Source organism: Narcine bancroftii, chromosome 2 (assembly GCF_036971445.1).
Source record: "Narcine bancroftii isolate sNarBan1 chromosome 2, sNarBan1.hap1, whole genome shotgun sequence".
NCBI classification, from domain to species: Eukaryota; Metazoa; Chordata; class Chondrichthyes; order Torpediniformes; family Narcinidae; genus Narcine; species Narcine bancroftii.
Window position 1 is genome coordinate 255370948 of NC_091470.1, and position 20655 is coordinate 255391602.

Below are 20655 nucleotides of genomic sequence, written 5' to 3' on the forward strand. Positions count from 1 at the left end.
TTGAACAGAATAATGTGCTGGAGCACGTCAAAGTGAAACTATTCAGGCAGCTAAGTCCTCGGCCCTGGATAGAATATATCCCAGGTTACTACAGGAAAGGAAGGGATTGTGGGGGCATTGGCAATGATCTTTGCATCCTTCTTGGCCACAGGAGAGATACCTAAGTATTGGAGAATGACAAATGTAGTCCCCTTGTATAAGAAATGTAAGAAGGAGAATACTGGTAATTTTAGAACAGTGAGTCTTATGTCAGTGGTGGACAAACTATTGGAGATGATTCTTGGGGACAGATTTACAAGCATTTAGAGCTGAGGTATGGTCAGCATGGCTTTGCAAGGGGAAAGACATTGCTTCACAAGCCTAATAGAGTTTGCTGATGAGGAGTCAAAAGGAATTGATTAAGGTAAGGCAGTGGATTTGGTGTATCTGCATTTTGGTAATGAGCTTGACCATGAGTCCCTCATGGTAGACTCATTCAGAGGTCTTGAGGATCGAAGGAAGCTTAGCTGCTTGGATTTGGAATTGGTTTGTCTGCCCAAAGCAGAGTAGTAGTAGATGGAATATATTTTGCCTGGAGGTTGGCCACTAGTGGTGTTCCACAGTGATCTGTTCTTTGTGGTGGTACACCACCGGCCTACTGCAGGGGGAAACACCTGTACCTTCAGGAGTGTACCACCAGCCTACTGCAGGGGGAAACCTCTGTACCTGCAGGAGTGTAAGTGGACAGGACAACACCTGGCCAACTGTCAATCAGTCGGCCTGAAGGGATCAAACCCCACCCGGTCGGGTGTCAATCACCCTCTGGGATATAAGCCTGTGCCGACCTCCCAAAGCTCACTCAGAGTTACTGCAGCTAGAGCCAGCCTGGCTCTGTGGAAGTCTTTGTGGATTAAAGCCTGTTGTACAGTCTTTACCTTGTGTGTGTCTGATTCTGGCTAACAGTGCACCACAGTCTTGAATGAAGAAGTGGTAGGGTGGGTCAGTGTTTGGAGATGATACAAAGGTTGGAGATCTTGTGTCATAGGTTACAATGGGATACAACAGCAAGCAGAGTTGGCAAAGGAATGGCAAGTAGTGTTCAATTCAGATCAGTGTGAATTGATGCACTTTGGAAAGTTGAACTTTAAGGCTGAGTATGTAGCAAGATTCTTAACAGATGGAGGAACCAAGAGGTCCTGGTTCATAGATTCCTCAAGGTTCCTGCACAATTTGATAGGGTGGTTAAGAAAGCATATGGTGTGCTGGCTTTTATTGGTTAGGGGATTGAATTCAAGAGCCATGAGGTAACGTTGCAGCTCCAGAAAATGCTAGATCACACTTTCAGTATTGCATTCACTTCTGGTCACCTCATTACAGGAAGGATGTAGAGGCTTTAGAGAGGGTGTAGCGGAGATTTATCAGGATGTTGCCTGGATTGGAGAGCATCTTATGAAGCAAGGTTAAGGAGCTAGGGCTTTTCTCTTTGGAGTGAAGAAAGATGAGAGGTGACTTAATGGAAGGGAAAAGATTATGAGGGGCATAGATAGGGTGAATAGCTAGCACCTTATTCCCAGGCCAACAATTGCAAATACCATGGTGAGTGGAGGAAAGTTTAGGGAAGATGTCAGAGTTAAGGTTTTTTGTTTAAAACACAGACAGACACTGTTGGATGCTTGCATTGCATTGCTGGGGATGGTGATGGATTGGTATAATAGGGATATTCAAAGACTCTTGGATGCATGGATGTAAGAAAAAAATACATTATTATGTGTGTGAGATAAGGAAGGATTTGATTGTTGTGCTGTGAGTTTACAAAGGTTGGCACCTTTGTGGGTTGAAGGACCTGTATTGTTCTGTGTTCTAATTTCACATTAGTTCTGATATTTGTTGGAAGTGAGGTGCAACATTGTGGCATGCAATGTTGCACCTTACTTAATACCAGTCTTCACTGAGATAGGTTAGTATTATGACTTGCTTGTCATTGTGTATCAAATGCAAGCAGAAAATGAAGATCTGTAGACAGCCAAATTTAGGGAAGAATTCCAAAGTCCCTCCCATTGAATGGGGTCAAAAGACTGAGAAGTTGAAAATGACCATATAGGGTTGTTGCTGTTGCTCCGTGCAACTTTCTTGGAGGTTATATGGTGAAGATCATGTCAAATGTGCCTCCAAATGGATGGAATACACACTATGATTGAGAAAACAGCTTGTTAGTCACAGAGAGAAGGGTGTTCAGAAGAACCCTGGCAATGCTTTCCCAATTGCAGATAGTAGAGAGACAACCCCTCAGTCATTCCCACAGTTGGACATCTGGAGGTCTCATATTGTATCCTCATTTTCCTAGATGTAGGCAAAGAAATTATGGATTTGTAAATGAAGTCCTTCACTGTTGACTTTTTGGAATTTAACATGCACGCCTTCTACCCCAAGGGCTTTGTTATTTTCTCATTTGGATATGGCATTTTCATCTTCTTGATTAAGATTGATGGTAACTACCCAAATAGGTTGCTGGGCAATTGGTGTTCCAATTAAGGAGAATTTTGAAGTGTTCTTTCCACTGGATTTTGAGTGCCTCTCTGGCCCTGATAAATTTGCTGCATTCTTAAATCTTAGCACACAGCTTGAGGTGTTTGGGCCACTGATGGTTTTTTTGTAATGCCATAGAACTTGTGCATGTCATGGAAGACGTGTAGCAATTGTATGATTGTTGTGGCTCTCAAACATCTGAAGTTTATAGTTTAAGTGGCTCTTGCGTTAATCAAGTTTGGCCATCTCTGTTATCGAGGCACAAATGACATTTTGATAGTAACATTAGGACATAATGAAACTAAATAATTTCTTTAACCCTGTCTAAAGGGCTGATTTTTATGCATGTGGATTGTCATTCATATAATAATGCTGCTTTTAAAAAATAAACAACAAAGTAAATTACACAATTACAGATTGGCCTGAGTCCCACCTACATATTTAAACATGTTGCAGGTGATAAAATAAGTAAAGCTTTTAACTTCTCATTTTAAAAAAAAAATTGGAATAATTCTTCAGTTTAATCAGGTGCTTGCTTTTCCACATACATATGTCACAAAATCATTATAGAGCATTCCCATCTTCAAAAGTGCATGAGGAAAAGGGAAATTTTATTCAAGATCAGCATTGCTACTTCCGAAAAGAAAAACCCAGGAAATGTAAGATCACGTTGTTTGGTCAAGAAGGCAGAAATTATGGTTTTGAGCACAAGACTTATATATGTCGGGTACCCTATATCCAAAGTTCTGAAAACCAAAAAGATCCAAAAACCAAGCTTTTTTTTAAAGTGCCAACATGACATCACAAGTGGAAAAAAATTGAAGACCTGACTTAACCATGTGGGTCTCTGACACTCTGTTGGTGACAGTTTGATTACAATAACAGAGAATTTATCAACGACAGCAAGACTCCCAACAGGAAAACATAGAAAATAATGGGAACAAGAAGGAAGAGAATAAAAATAGGAAATCAGAGAAACAACAGATGACCAACCCAGAGGAAGACGACCAACACCAAGACACCTTTAATGAAAATAATAAAAACAAAAATACCCAACAAAATAAAATAAACAACCCAACAAGAAAACCAGAAGAGACAGAGGTAAGGACACAGATCCTGGAGTGGACGCAGAAGAAGAGAAGGGAGAACATCAAACTCTACACAGAGAAATGGAAGATGAAGGGAAGGGACAGTACATGGATAAAAAATTCTTTAAAGGATATATGGAAATATTAAAAGAATGGCTGACACAAGAATTCAGTGAAATAAAAAGAAGAATAAAAGGTGCAGAAGAAAAAGTGAATAGATTAGAGATGGTCATGACAGAAATAGGGAAAAGAGTAGAGAAGGTGGAAGAATGAGAAACAGCCATAGAAATGGAAGTAGATGACTTAAAAAAGAAATTAGAAGAATCTGATAAAAAAGTTAAAGAAACACAGGAGCTGTTAGCTCAGAAGATAGATATAATGGAAAATTATAATAGAAGAAACAATATAAAGATAGTGGGCCTTAAGGAAGATGAAGAAGGCAAAATTATGAAAGAATTTATAAAAGAATGGATCCCCAGAGTCCAAGGAATGCCAGAATTACAGGAAGGAATGGAAATAGAAAAGGAGAATTTCTAGTGTTTGGTGCTGCATTTGTCTTCTTTTGTAAGCAGAGATGAAGATTTTTTTGATAAGTACTAAACATTACTTATTGTAAATCTTCTGCTTGTGGTATCACGTCGGCACTCAAAAAAGCCTGCCGTTGTTTGTTGTTGTTTAACTACTGATACAGGTATTCTGCTGCTGCTGTGATGCTTAGTTCCATTGTTCCAAAAACCAAAAAAAGCCCTAAGACTGAAAAGCATCTGGTCTCAAGCGTTCCTTCATTACATTTGCAGTAGTAATTTTAAAATTATACAAAAGGATAATTAAATAATATTTACCATACGTGACTTTTTTCCTGAACATCTTCAGTTTACTGAGGTGGTGATTGGGACCCACTGCCACCTAAAGGGGATATGGAAAAGAGACAAAGCACATAAACAAGTTTTTCAACCAAAGGCTAACAATTATGTTTTTTTTTTAAGATAGAATTTGCATGATTTTACTGGTCTGAAGAATGTCCAATGTCTCAACATTGGTCGTTCACACACGATCGACCAAAACTCGAACTCTACTTGCATTACAAGTTTAGAGAGCATACCAGAAGTGTGATAATTAAAGAGGCGAGACTTGCAATGCGTATCATTGACCCATGCTATTCATTAGCCCGTTGTTCACGGAACGGCTGCAGTTAACTTTACAGGCATTCGGGAAATTTATTAGGGGTCTAGGAGGTAAAATATTGGAACAGGAATGGCATCCTCATTCCAGATCTGACCTTTTTACACAGCACACGTTCCAGGAAAAAGGTGATAATTTCCTGGAACGCAACAGCTGTGTAAAAAAAATCATAAATGTTTGCAAATTGTTTAGTGTCTGCTGCTTTGAAATTGAGTATAATTTATAAAATACTCGAACTGTTTTAATTAGCTATTTTATCTGCATCGAAAGCAATTCAGACTCATTTTTTTTAAACTAGGCCAGTTAACATAGATGTGATGTGCAAATACACAAAAGTGCTAGAGAAACTTAGGTCATGCAACATCCATAGGATGTGACAGGAAAAGCGGGTAGATACCTGAATAAAAGATTTTCTTGTTTAACTTTATTTGGCTGCTCCACTATGAAGGAAGTTCTGTGAGAGTCTTTTTCTCTGCTTCTCCTCTGCTTTCCCTGTTTCTCTCAAGCTCTACGTACATGAGTTATCTCCCTCCACCTTTATATTTAGGCATCCATCTGTTTTTCCTGAAGCCAAGGGTTCAGGCCCAAACTTTTTACTTCCTATGGATGCTGTGTGACCTGCTGAGTTTCTCCAGTACTTTTGTGTATTTCACCCAATCCCAGCAACTACAGGTTTTCTTGTTTAACTCCATAGATAAAATTCATGAAGGTTATTTGTGGTGGTACACCACTGGCCTACTGCAGGGGGCAACCTCTGTACCTGCAGAAGAGCATGGGGACAAGACAACACCTGGCCGGCTGTCAATCAGCTGACCTAAATAGATCAAGACCCACCAGGTCGGTTGTCAATCACCCTCCGGGATACAAGCCTGAGCCGGCCCTTCAAAGACACTTTCAGAGTTTACAGCAGTTCTCCTCACAGCTGGCTCTGTGGAAGTTTATGTCAAATAAAGCCTGTTGTACAGTCTTTGGGTTTTGTGTGTTTGCTTCTGACCGACAGCACACCGCATTATTTGAATCTCCAGTTGTAATATTGTGACATTTGATTAGAGACCTATAAATATGGTGAAATAGCCATTTATTCTATTCCTTCAGGTAACTGCCAGAGACTTGTCAAAAGTTACAAGGGAATTTTGGGCAGCCACTTTAATATGCAACAAATAGATTTGAGAGTGATCAAAAAGCAAAAAGCTTCTCTTTCTCCTATTGTTAGGAGTGCCAGGCAATTCTCATGGCAGACAAAAGTTAAAAATATCCTACATGTCATAATGTATTAGTCAATACACTTAAAGTGACATGTGTAGTGAAAGCTATTTCTAAAAAGTTTATGTAATGAAAGCGACAGTTGAAGAGACTTTACTGTGCATGGACTATTACTGAGCGAGAGAATGGGAACAATGACCCACAATTTCCTATCGTGAGATGTGTTCCAAGATGAATTCTAGCTGAAAAGATGGAGGACACCAGTACCAAAGAAGAAGCTGTGCCAAAATGGCAGTGCTACCAAAGCAGCAGTAACAGCAGCGTGCCCGCCGGGAGCAGACCTGGAAGAGTGGAGATACAGTGCTGCTCCAAAGGGTTCAATCATCTGGTCCTAATACTAGTGACTTTGTACAGGATTTAAGGAGCCAACTGTGTTTGTAAGTAAAATCCTGCAACTGCAGGGTCTGTGCCCAAAATGGCATTGCCTGTGCCAGGTAGTAGCCATAAGAGGTTGCAGACTTCCAGGGAGCAGTGGAACTGCACAGGGCACAGGAAACAGAAAAACACCTGAGAAGGAAAAACATGGGAGACAACCTTACAGGATAATGAGCAGGCCAGTAATGGGCTCAGTAGCTGAAGGACCACAACAGGGAAAATGACCATGGTAGCAGACCAGCTAGGGCTCAGCAGCTGATGAACCCACAAAAGCTGCAGGGGATGTGATTGGGGGAACCTGCTTGGGAAACAGACTGCTGGAGACTTGCTCATGGGAACAATTTTTGGAGCCTGGATCGGAGATGGTGCTGAGGGCAAGAAGGGCTTCCAAAGGGCCTCTGGTGCTGAAGGCTTCCAGATTATGACAGAGGTTTGGATTTGAAACTTGAGGTGCTGATGAATCGAACGGTAGTCTGTGTAGCTGCAGAGGCTATGGGAGCACTGAAGGTGAAAGTGATTCTGAAGGAACTAACTCTTTTGCTTCTCTTTCTCCAATTGTTAGGAGTGCCAGGCAATTCTCATGGTGACCCTTTGTTGCTTCATGGCAGACAAAAGTCAAATATATCCGACATGTCATAATGTATTGTTACATGGCATTAAAAGGAACATATAACCAACATTTCAAATGTTCAAAGTTCTGATTTATTGTCAGTGTACATAATGGCATTGCAAATAATCCTGAGATTCTTTCTCCTGTGGGCCCGAGTTCAACTTATCAAGACTGTTCCCTCTAAGATGTGCACGTGTGCATGCGCACCCACATTTTGCAACCAGCGCACAAAGGAAATTAATGTGTGCACAAAAGGTTAGTTACCGAAAGTAATTGATGTTTTATTTAATAGAACAACAAACTGAACAAAGTAGTTCAAAGTATAGAATAAAATCTTAACTAAAAACATTACTTCGTAGAGTGCAATCCTACTTGTATTATATTAAAACATGCCAATACAGTTTTACTAGCTGTGCCAAAATTATTTTGAAACAATATCAAGTTTACATTTGCACAAGTATTCAGTGCATGCATACTTCTGCACAGGAAAAAAAAATGCAAAACATAAGATTTTTGTGCACACTGACTACTAAAAATTAGAGGAAGCATTGCTCATCAGTAATGTAAAAAACTGTACTCATGAAAAGTATATAAAAGAGAGAAATGTAAAAAAGGAAATATTTAAAAACTGAGTATGCCATATAGAAAAAAATAAATATTCAGTAATAAATATGCAAATGTAAGAGTTCTTAAATGAGTCTCTCATTGAGACTGTGGAAGGGTAGCAACTGTTCCTAAACCTGGTGGTACAAATCTTATGGCACTTATACCGCTTTCCCGATGGCAGCAACAAGAATAGAACATGTGCTGGGTGATGTGGATTCTGATGAAAAAGAAAAAAAAATAACAATTCAAAAAGAATTCCAAAAATTTCCAAACATCAACAAAAAAGGAAACACAATGTTTAAAACTGTGCACTCTTGCGTGATCTACCGTGTATTGTCAGACCATCAAAATATATTGATAAACTATCATCCTTCCAATTCTTCATTCAACCTGAGCTCTTGGGTTCTTCTGCTTTTGCAAAGCTCAAAAAGAATTTATTTTCACCTCCAGGTAAGAAAATCTTCAAGGTCTCTAGGAGACACAGCACAAATTAATACCCTTTTTCCTCTAGAGGTTCTTCTTAACAGCATTAAACTCTCTTCTTTTTAATAAATTGGCACTATTTTACCCCCTGCATACTTGAGTGGGCTTTTTATTTTTCTTGCCCCTTCTGCTACTAGGGTCACATCTTTCTCTCTATCTTGATATCGAAGAAACTTAATTAACATAGAATGTAGGTTCTGATTTGAAAGCAGTTTTGGTCCAAGAGCTCTGAGCACTCTTTCAGTCTACACAGAGCGATTAGAGTGCACTTGCCCATTACTTCACAAATCATTTCTTTAAAAAAAAACAACTGGAGGGTCTTGCTCCTCCAATCCTTCTTTAAGATCCACTATTTTAATGTTATTTCTTCTGCTAAAATTCTCCAATATAGCCACTTTTTGCAAAAGCTTCTGGTTTTGCATAGTTAAAGCAGTGGAATCTTCCACTCTAGCAATGCTATCATGTGCTTCATTTCTCCATCTAATTCATCACTTTTCCTTTTCAAATTATTAACAACATCCACATCTTTATTTATTTCTCCTTTCACTTCTCTTCTTTTATTGATATATCAATACTGGTTATATCCATTGCTTTACATTTATGTTTAAAAGTTTTAACTTCTTTTAATACCTCCTCTTCTGGTAGCTAGATTTCACTTTCATCTTCAGCCTCTTCACTGCTGGTCCATTATGAGCCCGACTCCTCCTCTTCCTCTGATGGCTTTTCTGAAGGCCCTGGTTGTTTGCACATGCGTGATGTGCTTCCGGGTTCTTCTCCGATGCCATCTCTCCATCACCACAGGAGAATGCCACCAGCAGAAGTTCCCTCGCCAGGATCCCTCCCTTCTTCTTTCTCACAGTAGGCCTTGGATTTTGCTTAGTCTCCTCTTCATGTTGGGCTCCAGGTAAGGCAGCAGCTACCTTATCTTTCTTTGGAGGAATTTTAAAAATATTGTAGCAGTGTTTAAATGTAATTTAAAAGGTTTTAATAGTTTGAAACATTTCTTATTCAGCACTTTTTTTACTAATTCACCTAACCCTAATTCGTAAAATTGGAACCTTGCTCTTTAATTACTCTTTTTGGATCATCTCAAGATGTTGATGTATTACTGACTTCAATTCAAAACCAAATTTTATCTTTTTCTTCATTGATAGCCAGACGTGCAATTTTGATCAAATGGAAAGATAACACTCCACCTACACATGCACAATGGCTAAGGGATGTTATGTCTTGTTTAACTCTAGACAAAATTAGATATATTATCAAAGATTCAAATATTGTTTCAAAAGACATGGGGCCCATTTATAGACTATTATCACAATTTTGTTCTGGAACTTTGGCACTGTATGGTCCTTCTCCAAGTTGCTGTCATTTGATTTATACATGTCAACTTTCAACCTTGCTTTGAGGATGGAGTTTTGAATTTTTTTTTACTCTCTTTCCCATTTTGGATTTTTTTTTTGTTAAATTTTACTTTAATGTTATGATTGTGCTTTGGATTTCCTTATCATGAGAATTATTTCAAAATATTTTTTTTTTTAAATGTGCAGCACATTGTTTTATTGGTTATACTGTAAAATATCAATAAAAATATTTTCAAAAGAAAAACTCCTTTGTTGCTTTAGCAGTATGTTTAGGATCATTGTCTTGATGTAGGAAAAGTGCTGTCCAATGAATTTGGAGGCATTTGCTCGAACTTGAGCAGATATTTCTATGCATCTCAGAATTCATTTTGCTATTGCCATCAGCAGTTACATCATTAATGAAATAAGTGTGCCAGTACCCGCGGCAGCAATACATGCCCAGAAGATAGCACCCCCACCATGTTTCACAGATTAGGTGATATGCTTTGGATCTTGGACAGTTTCTTTACGCCTCCACATTTCACTCTTGCCATCACTCTGATACAGGTTAATCTTGGTCTCCTCTGTCCACAAGACCTTTCTTCCCCCCAAAATTCTGCAGGCTCCATTTAATACTTCTTGGTAAACTGTAATCTGGCCATCCTGTTTCTGTGGCTAACTAAAGGTTTGCATCTTGCAGCGTAGCTCTGTATTTCTGTTCATGAAGTCTTTTGCAGACAATAGTAATTTACACATCCACTCCTGCCTCCTGAAGAGTGTTTCTGATCTGTCGAACAGGCATTTGGGGATTTTTCTTCATTATGATGAGGATTCTTCTGTCATCAGCAGTGGAGATCTTCCTTAGCCTCTCAGTCCCTTAGATTACTGAGCTCACCAGTACGCTCTTTCTTTTTAATGATCCAAACTGTTGAGTTTTGTCATCCTAAAGTTTGGGTGATGTCTGTTAATGTTTTATTGTTTTTCAGCCTCATAATGGCTTCTTTGACTTCCATTGGCACATCTCTGTTCTTCATGTTGTAAAATGGCAACTGCACACTCCAAAGGTGATCAAAAGCTTAGTAGTAAGCATAGCTCTCTTAAACCTGCACCAACTAAGTAATCACGAACACCTGTGAAGCCAAGTGTCCCAGATATTATGGTGCCCAGAAATGAAGGGACTATGTATACCAAGTCCAGTAATTTCTACATGGCCAAACCAAAATGTACACAAGTGCCCTTTAATAAAATCTGGAATGTGAACTTTAATCATATGTGAATTGTTTGATTACAGATTTTAAACTGGTGAGCACAGGGGCAAATAAGGGAAAAAAATCTTTTTTTGTCCCAAACATTATGGAGGGTACTGTAATTTATAAGCAGAAAAGACAGGAAACAATTAGAATCTTCTGTGGAAAGGGAAATAGCTAACATTTCAGGGGTGAGATTTTGGGCACAATTAGAAAGAGAGATGACTAGATTTCATTTGCAGATAAGATAGGAAAGGGATAAGTAGAACACAAGAAATATCTCTGATAGGGTAAGGCCAAATGAGTTAATGTAGCAATAAGAATTAGATTGTATGTCTTTGTCTATGTTACATCTGCTAGTTGGTGGGGCTTGGGATATGTCCAAAGATCATGGAAAGAGAAAAACTGAGCCAAAAAAAATGACTGACAGGACGTGATCAGGGCACCCCTGCAGCAGAAAGGAATTATCTAACCCACTCCCACCTATGTTTCTGTGGTCTCCAGTAATGTAACACCAATCCCCCTTCTATAATAGAAGAATCTTCCATCTAGGCATATTGCACTCTGGACTTGATACTGAATATTCCAGCTTTAGGCAACTCTTTCATGTCCAACCTGGCCATCTCTTCCAGTCATCTGCATGCGATTTGGTGCAGGCTTTTATCCTCTGTTAGTGTAACTTGGCATGCTGAGGATGTCCCACAGTGGCCAACTCAAAATTGACAAAGCAACATATTCTGCTCCCATCAAATTAAACCATTTGGTGTCACTCTATCAGAGATACTCCCTTTACTCTACCCACTCCTGTCATCTTTGCCACTGAAAACTATCCTGCCTTCTGCCCTCAGTTGTGACAATGCATCTCAGACCTGAAACATTAAATCTCTTTTTAATTCCATAAATGTTGAGATTTTCTTGCATGTTCCCTTTGTATTTCAGATTTTCTGCATTTAAAAAAAAATTCTAATGCATCAGCAATTTTTTTGTTGAATTATGGCCGAGACTACAAGTGGTCTAATGGAATGGACAACCCCATGCTAGATAGGATTGTTTTTAGTCCTATCCAAAACCAATTGCTTTCTTGGTGCCAGACATTAAAAGTAGACTATCCTGCTCGTAATGTAAAGTACAGCAAAAAAAAAGAGCAAAACTGATCCCTTCAAGGGTTCAATCGAGTCCTCTAAGGCCGAACTTGGTTGCAATCTTTCAATCTGATGAACTATTATCCCTGCCCTCCCCCTCCCCAGTCCTCTAGCTCCTACACATTCATGTCCAACTTCTCACCCATGGAGACCTTGCCTTCAATTGAATTTACTCCTTAAGATATGATTGCGCATTCTCCTCTTTCTGGGTGAGCAGAGAATTTCAAGATTCCTAACTCTAGAGATTAAAAAACTTCCCCTGGAATGAAGTCCTAAGTAGAGGGTAAACCTCCAGACCAAGACACTCCAGGTAGATGAAATAACATCACAGCATTGACCATGCCAAGCTTCAATGAGATAATTGCTACTTAAATACCCCAGAGAATACGGATTATTTTTTTTTAAACCTTTCCTCAAGCAACAACCCATATCTCTCTATTTACCACCAAAAATTCATTTCCTTCTTCACCACAGGGTCTGCAAATGTGCCATCTACAAAGTAGATACCAGACATTTGCCTGAACAGCTTGACAACCTCTCCCATCCACATAATCTCGACCAACAAGAAGGACAAATAAACTTGGTGAATAGGAATAAAAATACCATCAGGATTCCCTCCAAGTTACACCTTTCCCTGCTGTGGAAATGTTTTGCACTTCCTTCATTCATCATTGCACCTGAATCCTGGAACTCACTCCCATCCCATGAAATATCGTAGCCCTTCAAAGTTTTCACTTACTTTGTAGCCTGAAGTACAGTATCTCCAGATTTCAGAACAGGTTTTTCTTAACAACCATCAGGGTCTTGAAATTTCCCCACTATCCTGACCATAACTACTCCAGGACCAGCAAAGACATGTGTGCATTATTGGAGAATCACTTCTTTTGCACCAACTGCAACTGTGAACATATCTCCTTTTCGATATACTATCTTGTTTTTCCTCTCTTGATAATTTATACTTATTGCTTGTTAGTGTACTTTATGTACCAGCATGCAAGAATTTTACATTGTACATACAACAATAAACTCTCATTTCATTTCATCACCACCTGTTCAAGAGCCATTAAGAATGGCAAATAATTGCTTATCTTGTTCACATCCTATCAGTGAAAAAAGAAAATGCCTAGATGTTAACTGTCTATGGTTTACATAGAAGGAAACCAAATTCTCTCTGAGCTCTAACATGTCAAAGTTGCTCTCCATTTAGAAGATTATTGTTTGCTATTTTTCCCAGTTAAGTGATTAACTTTAAAATTATTCACGCTACGCTCTTTGCCACGTTTCTGACCACTCACTTAACCCATCTGATACCTTTGCAACCTCTACATCCTCCTCACAGCTTTTTATCCCGTCTAGTAACTGAGTTATTGTCTTTCAATTCCGCTTTCTGAATTTTAGCCACGCATTACCAGATCCAACATGCTTGAGGATTTCATTGATCAATTCTTGTGTTCTTCGTAACTCATTGGTCAGCATCAAAGTTGTATTTTCCTGCTGCTGATACATATCTGAAACTTTCATCCGTAGCTTTTCAATCTCTTCCTGTATTTCTGTACTTGATGAAATGCTTCTAAAAAGAGAAACAAAATAAATGCTAAGAGTCTCCTTATATTTACTATGCTTCAACCAATAAAAGCTACAACTGTGTAGCTTGGTACAATAACATCATCTACAAGTTTGCTGACAATACCACAGTAGTGGGTTGTATAAAGGAAGGGGATGAGTCAGCACAGAGGAGGGAGATTGAAAACTCGGCTGAATGGTGCACCAACAAAAACCTTGCCCTCAATGTCACCCAAACTAAGGAGCTGATTGTTGACTTCAGGAAAGGAAAGCCAGAGGTGTACGATCCAGTGATCAGTGGGGGACTCAGGTGGAGAGGGTAAGCAATAAGTTCTTGGGAGTCACCATCTTGGAGGATCTTTCCTCGACCCAACACACGAATGGCACCATGAAGCAAGCACGTCAGCACCTCTACTTCCTCAGGAGTTTGCAGAGGTTTGGTATGACACCAGTGACCCTGGAAAATTTCTACCGATGTGTGTTGGAAAATATGCTGACTGGCTACATCATGATACCCCTGAGCGTAAAAGGTAGTGGACATAGTCCAGGACATCATAGGCAAAACCCTCCCATTATTGAGTACATCTATAGGGAACGCTGCTGTCAAAGGGCAGCAACAATTATCAAAGACCCACATCACACAGCACACAGCACATGCTCTGTTCTTGCTGCTGCCATCAGAAAGAGGTCTAGGTGCCACAGGACTCGCACCACCAGGTTCAGGAACAGCTGCTACCCCTCTACCATCAGTCTCCGCAACAATAAACTCAGAGACTCATTTAAGGACTCTTTCTTGTGCACTTTATTAATCTTCTCTTTGTTCTCACTGTATTGCACAGTTTGTTTACATTTATTATGTTTACAGTTCTTTTATTTACATGTTTACACTGTGTACAGTTTATTTTATAAATTGGGGAAAATTCTGCCGCACCCGCTGGAAAAAGGAATCTTAGGTATGTGATGTCATGCATGTACTTTGACTATATCTCACTTACATACAATGTCTCATTTACATCAAAATGTAAATGAGGTATTGTATGTAAGTGAGATATTGTGAAGCTAGTGAGAGGTTGAAAAGTCAATAAAATAGTCTAGTGTGATGAACAGAAGAGTATAATGTCAATGAGGTGGTAAATACAAATTAAGATTGTCTTTGAGTGCTGTCATTTAAATGAGATACTGAATTGTTAATAGGGTATAATGCAAATTAAGTTATGCAATGAAGTACAATAGAGTTCTGTAAAATTTAATCTGGCGGCATTAAGTTGCAGTGTGAATTAGATGAGGCAGTGTTTTGGATCTGTAAGCTTGGTATTTCTGCTACAGAGCAGAAGACACAGTTGGTTCTCACTTCTGCTTTGTCGGACAATGAGGGCGATCAATTTTGTCTCCAAGCACTGACTAAAGTGTTCTTTATCGAAGCTCAAGCAACTGCAAACAGTTTTAACTCTCTCATAAACAGATGTGGCAGATGAATTTAAATATAGGGATTGTATCCTTCAGATTAAAATGTACACATATCTGCTGGAGTTTTTTGTGTACATTGGACACTTGAAGCAAGATAATTAACATACTACTTGTGATTTAAATTAATTTGGCCTGTACAATGTACATTTATCAAACAAATGTTGATCATGCAGGACCAAAAGCTTGGTCAAAACAGTAGCTTCTCAATAGCATCTTAAAGAGGAAGAGAGAAGTCAGGAATCAAATGTTTAGGGAGAGGGCTCCAGTTCCTTAGTATCTCATCAGCTGAGGTGGCAGAACTAAGGCCGGAGAAAATAGATCACAAATTTGCAAGAAACCAGAATTGGATGCATGCTGATCGCTTGGAGGGTTGTTGGGATGGACAAGATTAAACAGATGGAGAGGGAGCAAGGACACAAATGCAGTTTTTTCATATATTGGTTAACTAAATGCAATGTTGTTTTACATATTCTCAGAATATTCTCTGAACATCATAGCTGGAAGATAGAAAATCTGGAGATTCCTGCAATATTTCCCAGGGTGAAATTATCAGATAATCATTCATTTCATATAAATGCAGAAAATAATGGTGAAACTCAGGCCAAGTAGTGACTAGACAAGGAGAATAAAAGTTCATATTTCAGGTCAGTAATTTTGTTTTATGCTGCTTGACCTGCTATTTCCAACATGTTTTGTTTTTATTTTGGATTTCAGCATTTGCAGTTTCTTCCTTTTTGTCAATCTTGTATGATGCTGCGCAGTACATGTTCACAGAACCTCACTCATACATTGCACCAAACAGGATTAGTGATCTACCTCCCAAATGTAACAGCTTGCCTATTCCTTTATTTTAACTTCCCACTTCATATTGCTGCTGCTGAGGTGATCTCCTTCTGCATCTTGAGAAACAGAAGACTACAACTAATTGTGGATAAATTTGTAACAAATAATGAAACCATTTCTGGGAATTTTCAGTAAGCTACAGGACAATAATATTGGAAGTCAATATTGTGTTTTATATTGTATATAGATATGATTGTGGGAGATAAAGTGTGGCAGGTTTTTTTTAGTATGTGTCACATACAAACACGTCAAAACAGATCTCATTTAAAATACTGGAGCTCTGCTCAAGCCAGACAGGCCGGCTCCGAATACCCTTCCAAAGGCTTTGGGGAATGCCCAAGGGTCTCCACTAAGGGATTGTTGTTTTGAAAAGCAACAGATGAAATAATTTGGAGGATTAGGTTTGGAGCCACAGTCTGTCTGAGTGGAGGTTGCTGTTCTAAGATTGTGCAAGCAGAGAGAGGAAAAAAGCAGGCTGTTTCTGAGAGAGAGAGAATCCAGTTCTGCAGTTTTACAAACAGCAGTAGCTTTGACTGGAACAGGACAAGCTGGCAAGCTTGTGGAAAAACCTCATTTTGAAGACGGGCTGTGAGTGCTTAGTTCAGCCTGATCAAAGCCCTTTTGGTCCATACAAGAGGAGAGGACTGGCTGCCTAATTTTTCACTTGAAGTAAGAGAAACAAAAAGTAACTCTGTGGTGACTTGGAAGAAAGAGATCATCATCTGGAAAACCCTGATGGGGCAAGTTTCTTCAGTAAAATACTGATGTGGCTGATTAAAAGGAATCAGTTTTGTGGGTGTCCAGCAAACAACAAATCTCTCTCTGAAAACCAACAAGAACCTTCCTAAGTGGTAATCATTTACTTTTTAAGCACCAAAGCCTGTTGAAATTCATAAATGTTAAATTCTGTGCACAGTATAAGAATTGCCTGCAACCAGTGAACTTAGAAAAATGAGAAGTGAGATTGGACTGTGAAACTTACACACACATTACATATATGTGCGCTTAGAATTAGAGGGGATTAAGTTAGGTTAGCTAAGTTAATAGTAATAAGTTAAAGTTTGATCTTATTTTCATGTTTAAAGGTAATTAAAAGCAACTTTTGTTTAAGTAACCATTTGTCTTGGTGAATATCTATTGCTGCTGGGTTTTGGGATCCTCTGGGCTCGAAACCAAATAAACAATATCAATACTTGTTCATTGTAAAATTTAGAGATTAAGGAAAATGTAAGTGAACTTACTCATCATCTTGATTATGGCTTTGACTTCTTCCAAAAAATATTTTGGTGCGTCGAGGTCCAGGACTCTGTTCGTACTCAGCCTTTACCCATTCTTCCATTTGTAGTAAATTTGAAAGATTATCAATATCTTCCTGAACAGAGAAATAGGTCAGAATTAGCAGAAACTGAGAATCATGAACAGTGATCCTCAACTTAGTTTCATCATTTTTTGTAAAGATAGGAACCAACATTAGTTAAATATACAGTGCTATCACAGACCAGAGGCCAGCTAAGCGGCTTAGGGGTAAAGTATCACATAAAAGCACTCAATAATTCAACTGGAATCAGTTGCCCAGAAAACGATTCATTCCCTCTGGAGCATCAACATGCATCATGTTGCTGCACACAAAGGAGGTAAAGTTTGGCCTCGGAGGTAATGCAAAACGCTAAAAACAGGTGGATAGCTTCCTCTTGTCCTGCCTTACTTCCAGACTCACTGAAACCAATACAGTGGAGTCTGGGGTAAAATTCTTATTCCCAATCATAACCATTTGCTTTAGATCACATTTGATGTTTGTTCTGTCTGGATTACCCCAATAATGTACATTAAACCATTCCACAGACAATGTTATAACCTTGTCCATTTTCTCCATCCTGACCCATCTGGAGAATGACACTTCATATGCCAGGCTGCTGTCCTTTGACTTCAACTCGATGTTTAATATGATCATTATTGAGAGGCTGGTAGAGAAGCTGTCCTTGCTGGGAATGAACACCCCATTCTGTAAATGGATTCTGGGCTTCCTAACGGAAAGACCACAGTCTTTCCAGGTCGGTAGCAGAACGTCAAGCACCGTCACGATGAGAATTGGCACACCTCAGGGCTGCGTGCTCAGCCTTCTCCTGTTTATGCTACTGACTCATGATTGCATCGCCAGATTCTCTCCAACAGTGTCATCAAGTTTGCAGATGACACAATTTTATAATTGGCCTCATCAGCAACAACGATGAGTTGTTCTATAGAGAAGACATTGAAAATCTCATCCAATGGTGTGAGTGTAATAACCTCAGTCTCAATGTGGACAAGATGAAGGAGATGATCATGGACTTCAGGAGGACTAGGAGCATCAAGTACCTTGAAGTTCACTTAATCAGTGACCTAATGAGAACACTCAACATCTCCTCACTTGTCAGGAAGGTCTAACAGCGACTTCACTGAAAGTGTACAGGCCGCTGCATCAAGGTGTGGTATGGTTGCTGCAGAGAAATGGATCAGAGGTCAATCCACAGGATCATAAAAGTGCCAGAGAGGATCAATGGAGTCTTCCTACCACCCCCCCCCCCCCCCCCACCAATCAACATTATCTATTGAGATAGTTGTCTGAAGAGGGCACGCAAAATCATGGAGGACCCTTTCTACCCTGCACACAGCATCTTTCAACTGCTCTTGTTGAGAAAGAAATGCAGGAGTTTCAGAGCCAACACCACCAGGTTGAAGAATAGCTTCTTCCCACGGGCAGTGAGAATGCTGAACGACCAAAAGAACTGCTCACACTAACCTCCTAAGACCTTCGTGTTCCTGAAATAATATTTATTTATTTATTTGAACCAATGAAGACTTGTCCTGCATATGCATTGTTTGTATGTGTGTTGTGTCTGGTTGTATGTCTACGTGTTTTGCACCAAGGACTGGAGAAAGCCATTTCGTTAGGTTGTACTTGTACAATCAGATAACAATAAACTTGATTTAACATAAGAAGATGTCCAACCGGACTGATAGGAGGTATTTTTTTACCTTCTGTATTAGCTGATCCTTCAGCTTTTGGGTGAGATTGGCACTATTTCGCAAGATTTTAACAGTATTGCACTCTCCAAAAATATATTCAATTGATTGCTCAAGTTATAATTGGGCTGGACGTTCCTGAAAAATGTAATGGCTGGCAATTCTCCACTTAAGTATCAGGACTCCTGGGACTTCTGCGCAAGAGTTTGTACATGGAGAAATACTTGAGATCCAATTTGACAACTTAACTTCCAATCTTACAGCAGAGGTGTAATCTGCTTGCTAAATCTGCATGAGGCCAAATGTAACCCATGTTCAATGATCATTCATTTCATTGGAGAGAAACAAATATGAAGATGTAAGTTTCAAAAATAATTTGTATTTCTTTTGAACTAATTGAACTTCCTTAAAAAACTAAACATTAAAATAATTTTAATGGTGATTATTTTTAATAGTCTGAAAGTCTTTGAATTATTAAGGCAGATGTTTGCCATCTGGCTGGATACTTCACTTGTGTATCCATAGGATTGATTTACTGCATCCAGTGCTCCTTCTATGGCCTTTTTTTAAACATCAGAGAGACTGGGTGCAGACTGTGAGATCACTTCGCTGAGCACCTTTGCTCTGTCCACATCAATAACAGGGACCTCCCAGTGGCTAACTATTTCAATTCTGCATCACACTCCCATACTCACATATCTGCCCATGGGCTCATGTACTATCCCAGCAAGATCACCCATTCATTGGAGGAACAACACCTAATTTTCCATATGGGCACTCTCCATTGGGATGGCAGTAACATCAATTTCTCTGGTTCCTGCTAACCTACTCTCTTCCTTTCCCCCCCCCCCCCGTTTTCTTTCCCTCAGCTCGCCACTCCCTTCCCTCTCATTTCACCTAGCCATCCCTTCTTCCCTCTATTTGAAGCTGTGCCCTCCCTCCCTTCTCCACCCATTATCTCCTGCCTTTGGAAACCAGCTCCTCCCCCACCCCTCATTTTTTTGTTTGGATGCCTGCCAACATTTTTCCATACCTCAAAGGGCTCAAGCCTGAAATGTCAATTATGTATCTTTATCTTTGCTATATAAAGGACACTATTTGACCTGCTGAGTTTCTCCAGCATTGTGTTTTTACTATACTCCAAATGTGGCCCCACCAACCTTTTGTACAAAGGCAAAATGACTTCCCAACTTCTATACTCAGTACTGACTGATGACAGCCAATATGACCACCCTATCCACCTGTGACATCATTTTCATGATATTATCTATACTCCAAGATTAATTTATCTTATTCCACTTTATAGTTTAGATTACTGCACACTTAATTACCCAAATACAATAACATCAGATTCTCATTACCTTTATTTGAATGGTGACTTTTTTGAGATCATCTTCTTGATCTATTGTAATATCATCGTCAAAGAATATCTCTAAAGGTGCACATGATGTGTGTATAAATTCTTGAAATTTGTTCTTTCTCTTCCTATTGAGATGGTCTTCAACATACAGTACAATACTTGCCTGTTGCATGGCTGCATTAGCATTTGCATTATCATACACTCTGAAATGAGAACACATAAGAATCCACAGTTACTTACCCAGAATATTTGTGACTAATACAAGAAAGCATCAAACAAAATTTCCTCATCATCACAAAAGAAATACAATCTAGCGATTCCTGGACTCTATGCCCCCCACTCACTGATGCATCCAATCTATCACACGAGAAAAAATTCTGTATTCATCCTTTATTATCCCAAAAGATAATCAAGCACAATTTCAAAATTACCTATTCACTCTGTCACTTCTCAATCTTACTCTTCATTGACTTGCCTTTATAACGTTGTCTTTCTTGTAAAATTTCTCAAATGACTTACAGGAGCATCAGTGAATACAGAAATAAAATTTATTTCAATTGCACATATATTATGAC

At 39.2% G+C, this 20655-nt stretch overlaps 1 protein-coding gene across 1 annotated transcript in view; it reads right to left on the minus strand.

Annotated features, from left to right (window-relative positions):
• The window catches only part of LOC138752677 (transient receptor potential cation channel subfamily A member 1-like), a 110145-nt gene that overhangs the window by 2601 nt on the left and 86889 nt on the right, over window positions 1-20655 (minus strand). Inside the window, exons 17-20 of the mRNA XM_069915404.1 lie at window positions 20082-20283; window positions 16959-17089; window positions 13254-13414; window positions 4436-4499 (exon numbers count right to left, since the gene is read on the minus strand). Of these exons, the coding sequence (XP_069771505.1) occupies window positions 4468-4499; window positions 13254-13414; window positions 16959-17089; window positions 20082-20283 (526 nt within the window). The 3' untranslated portion in view covers window positions 4436-4467. The remainder of the gene's footprint in view (window positions 1-4435; window positions 4500-13253; window positions 13415-16958; window positions 17090-20081; window positions 20284-20655) is intronic.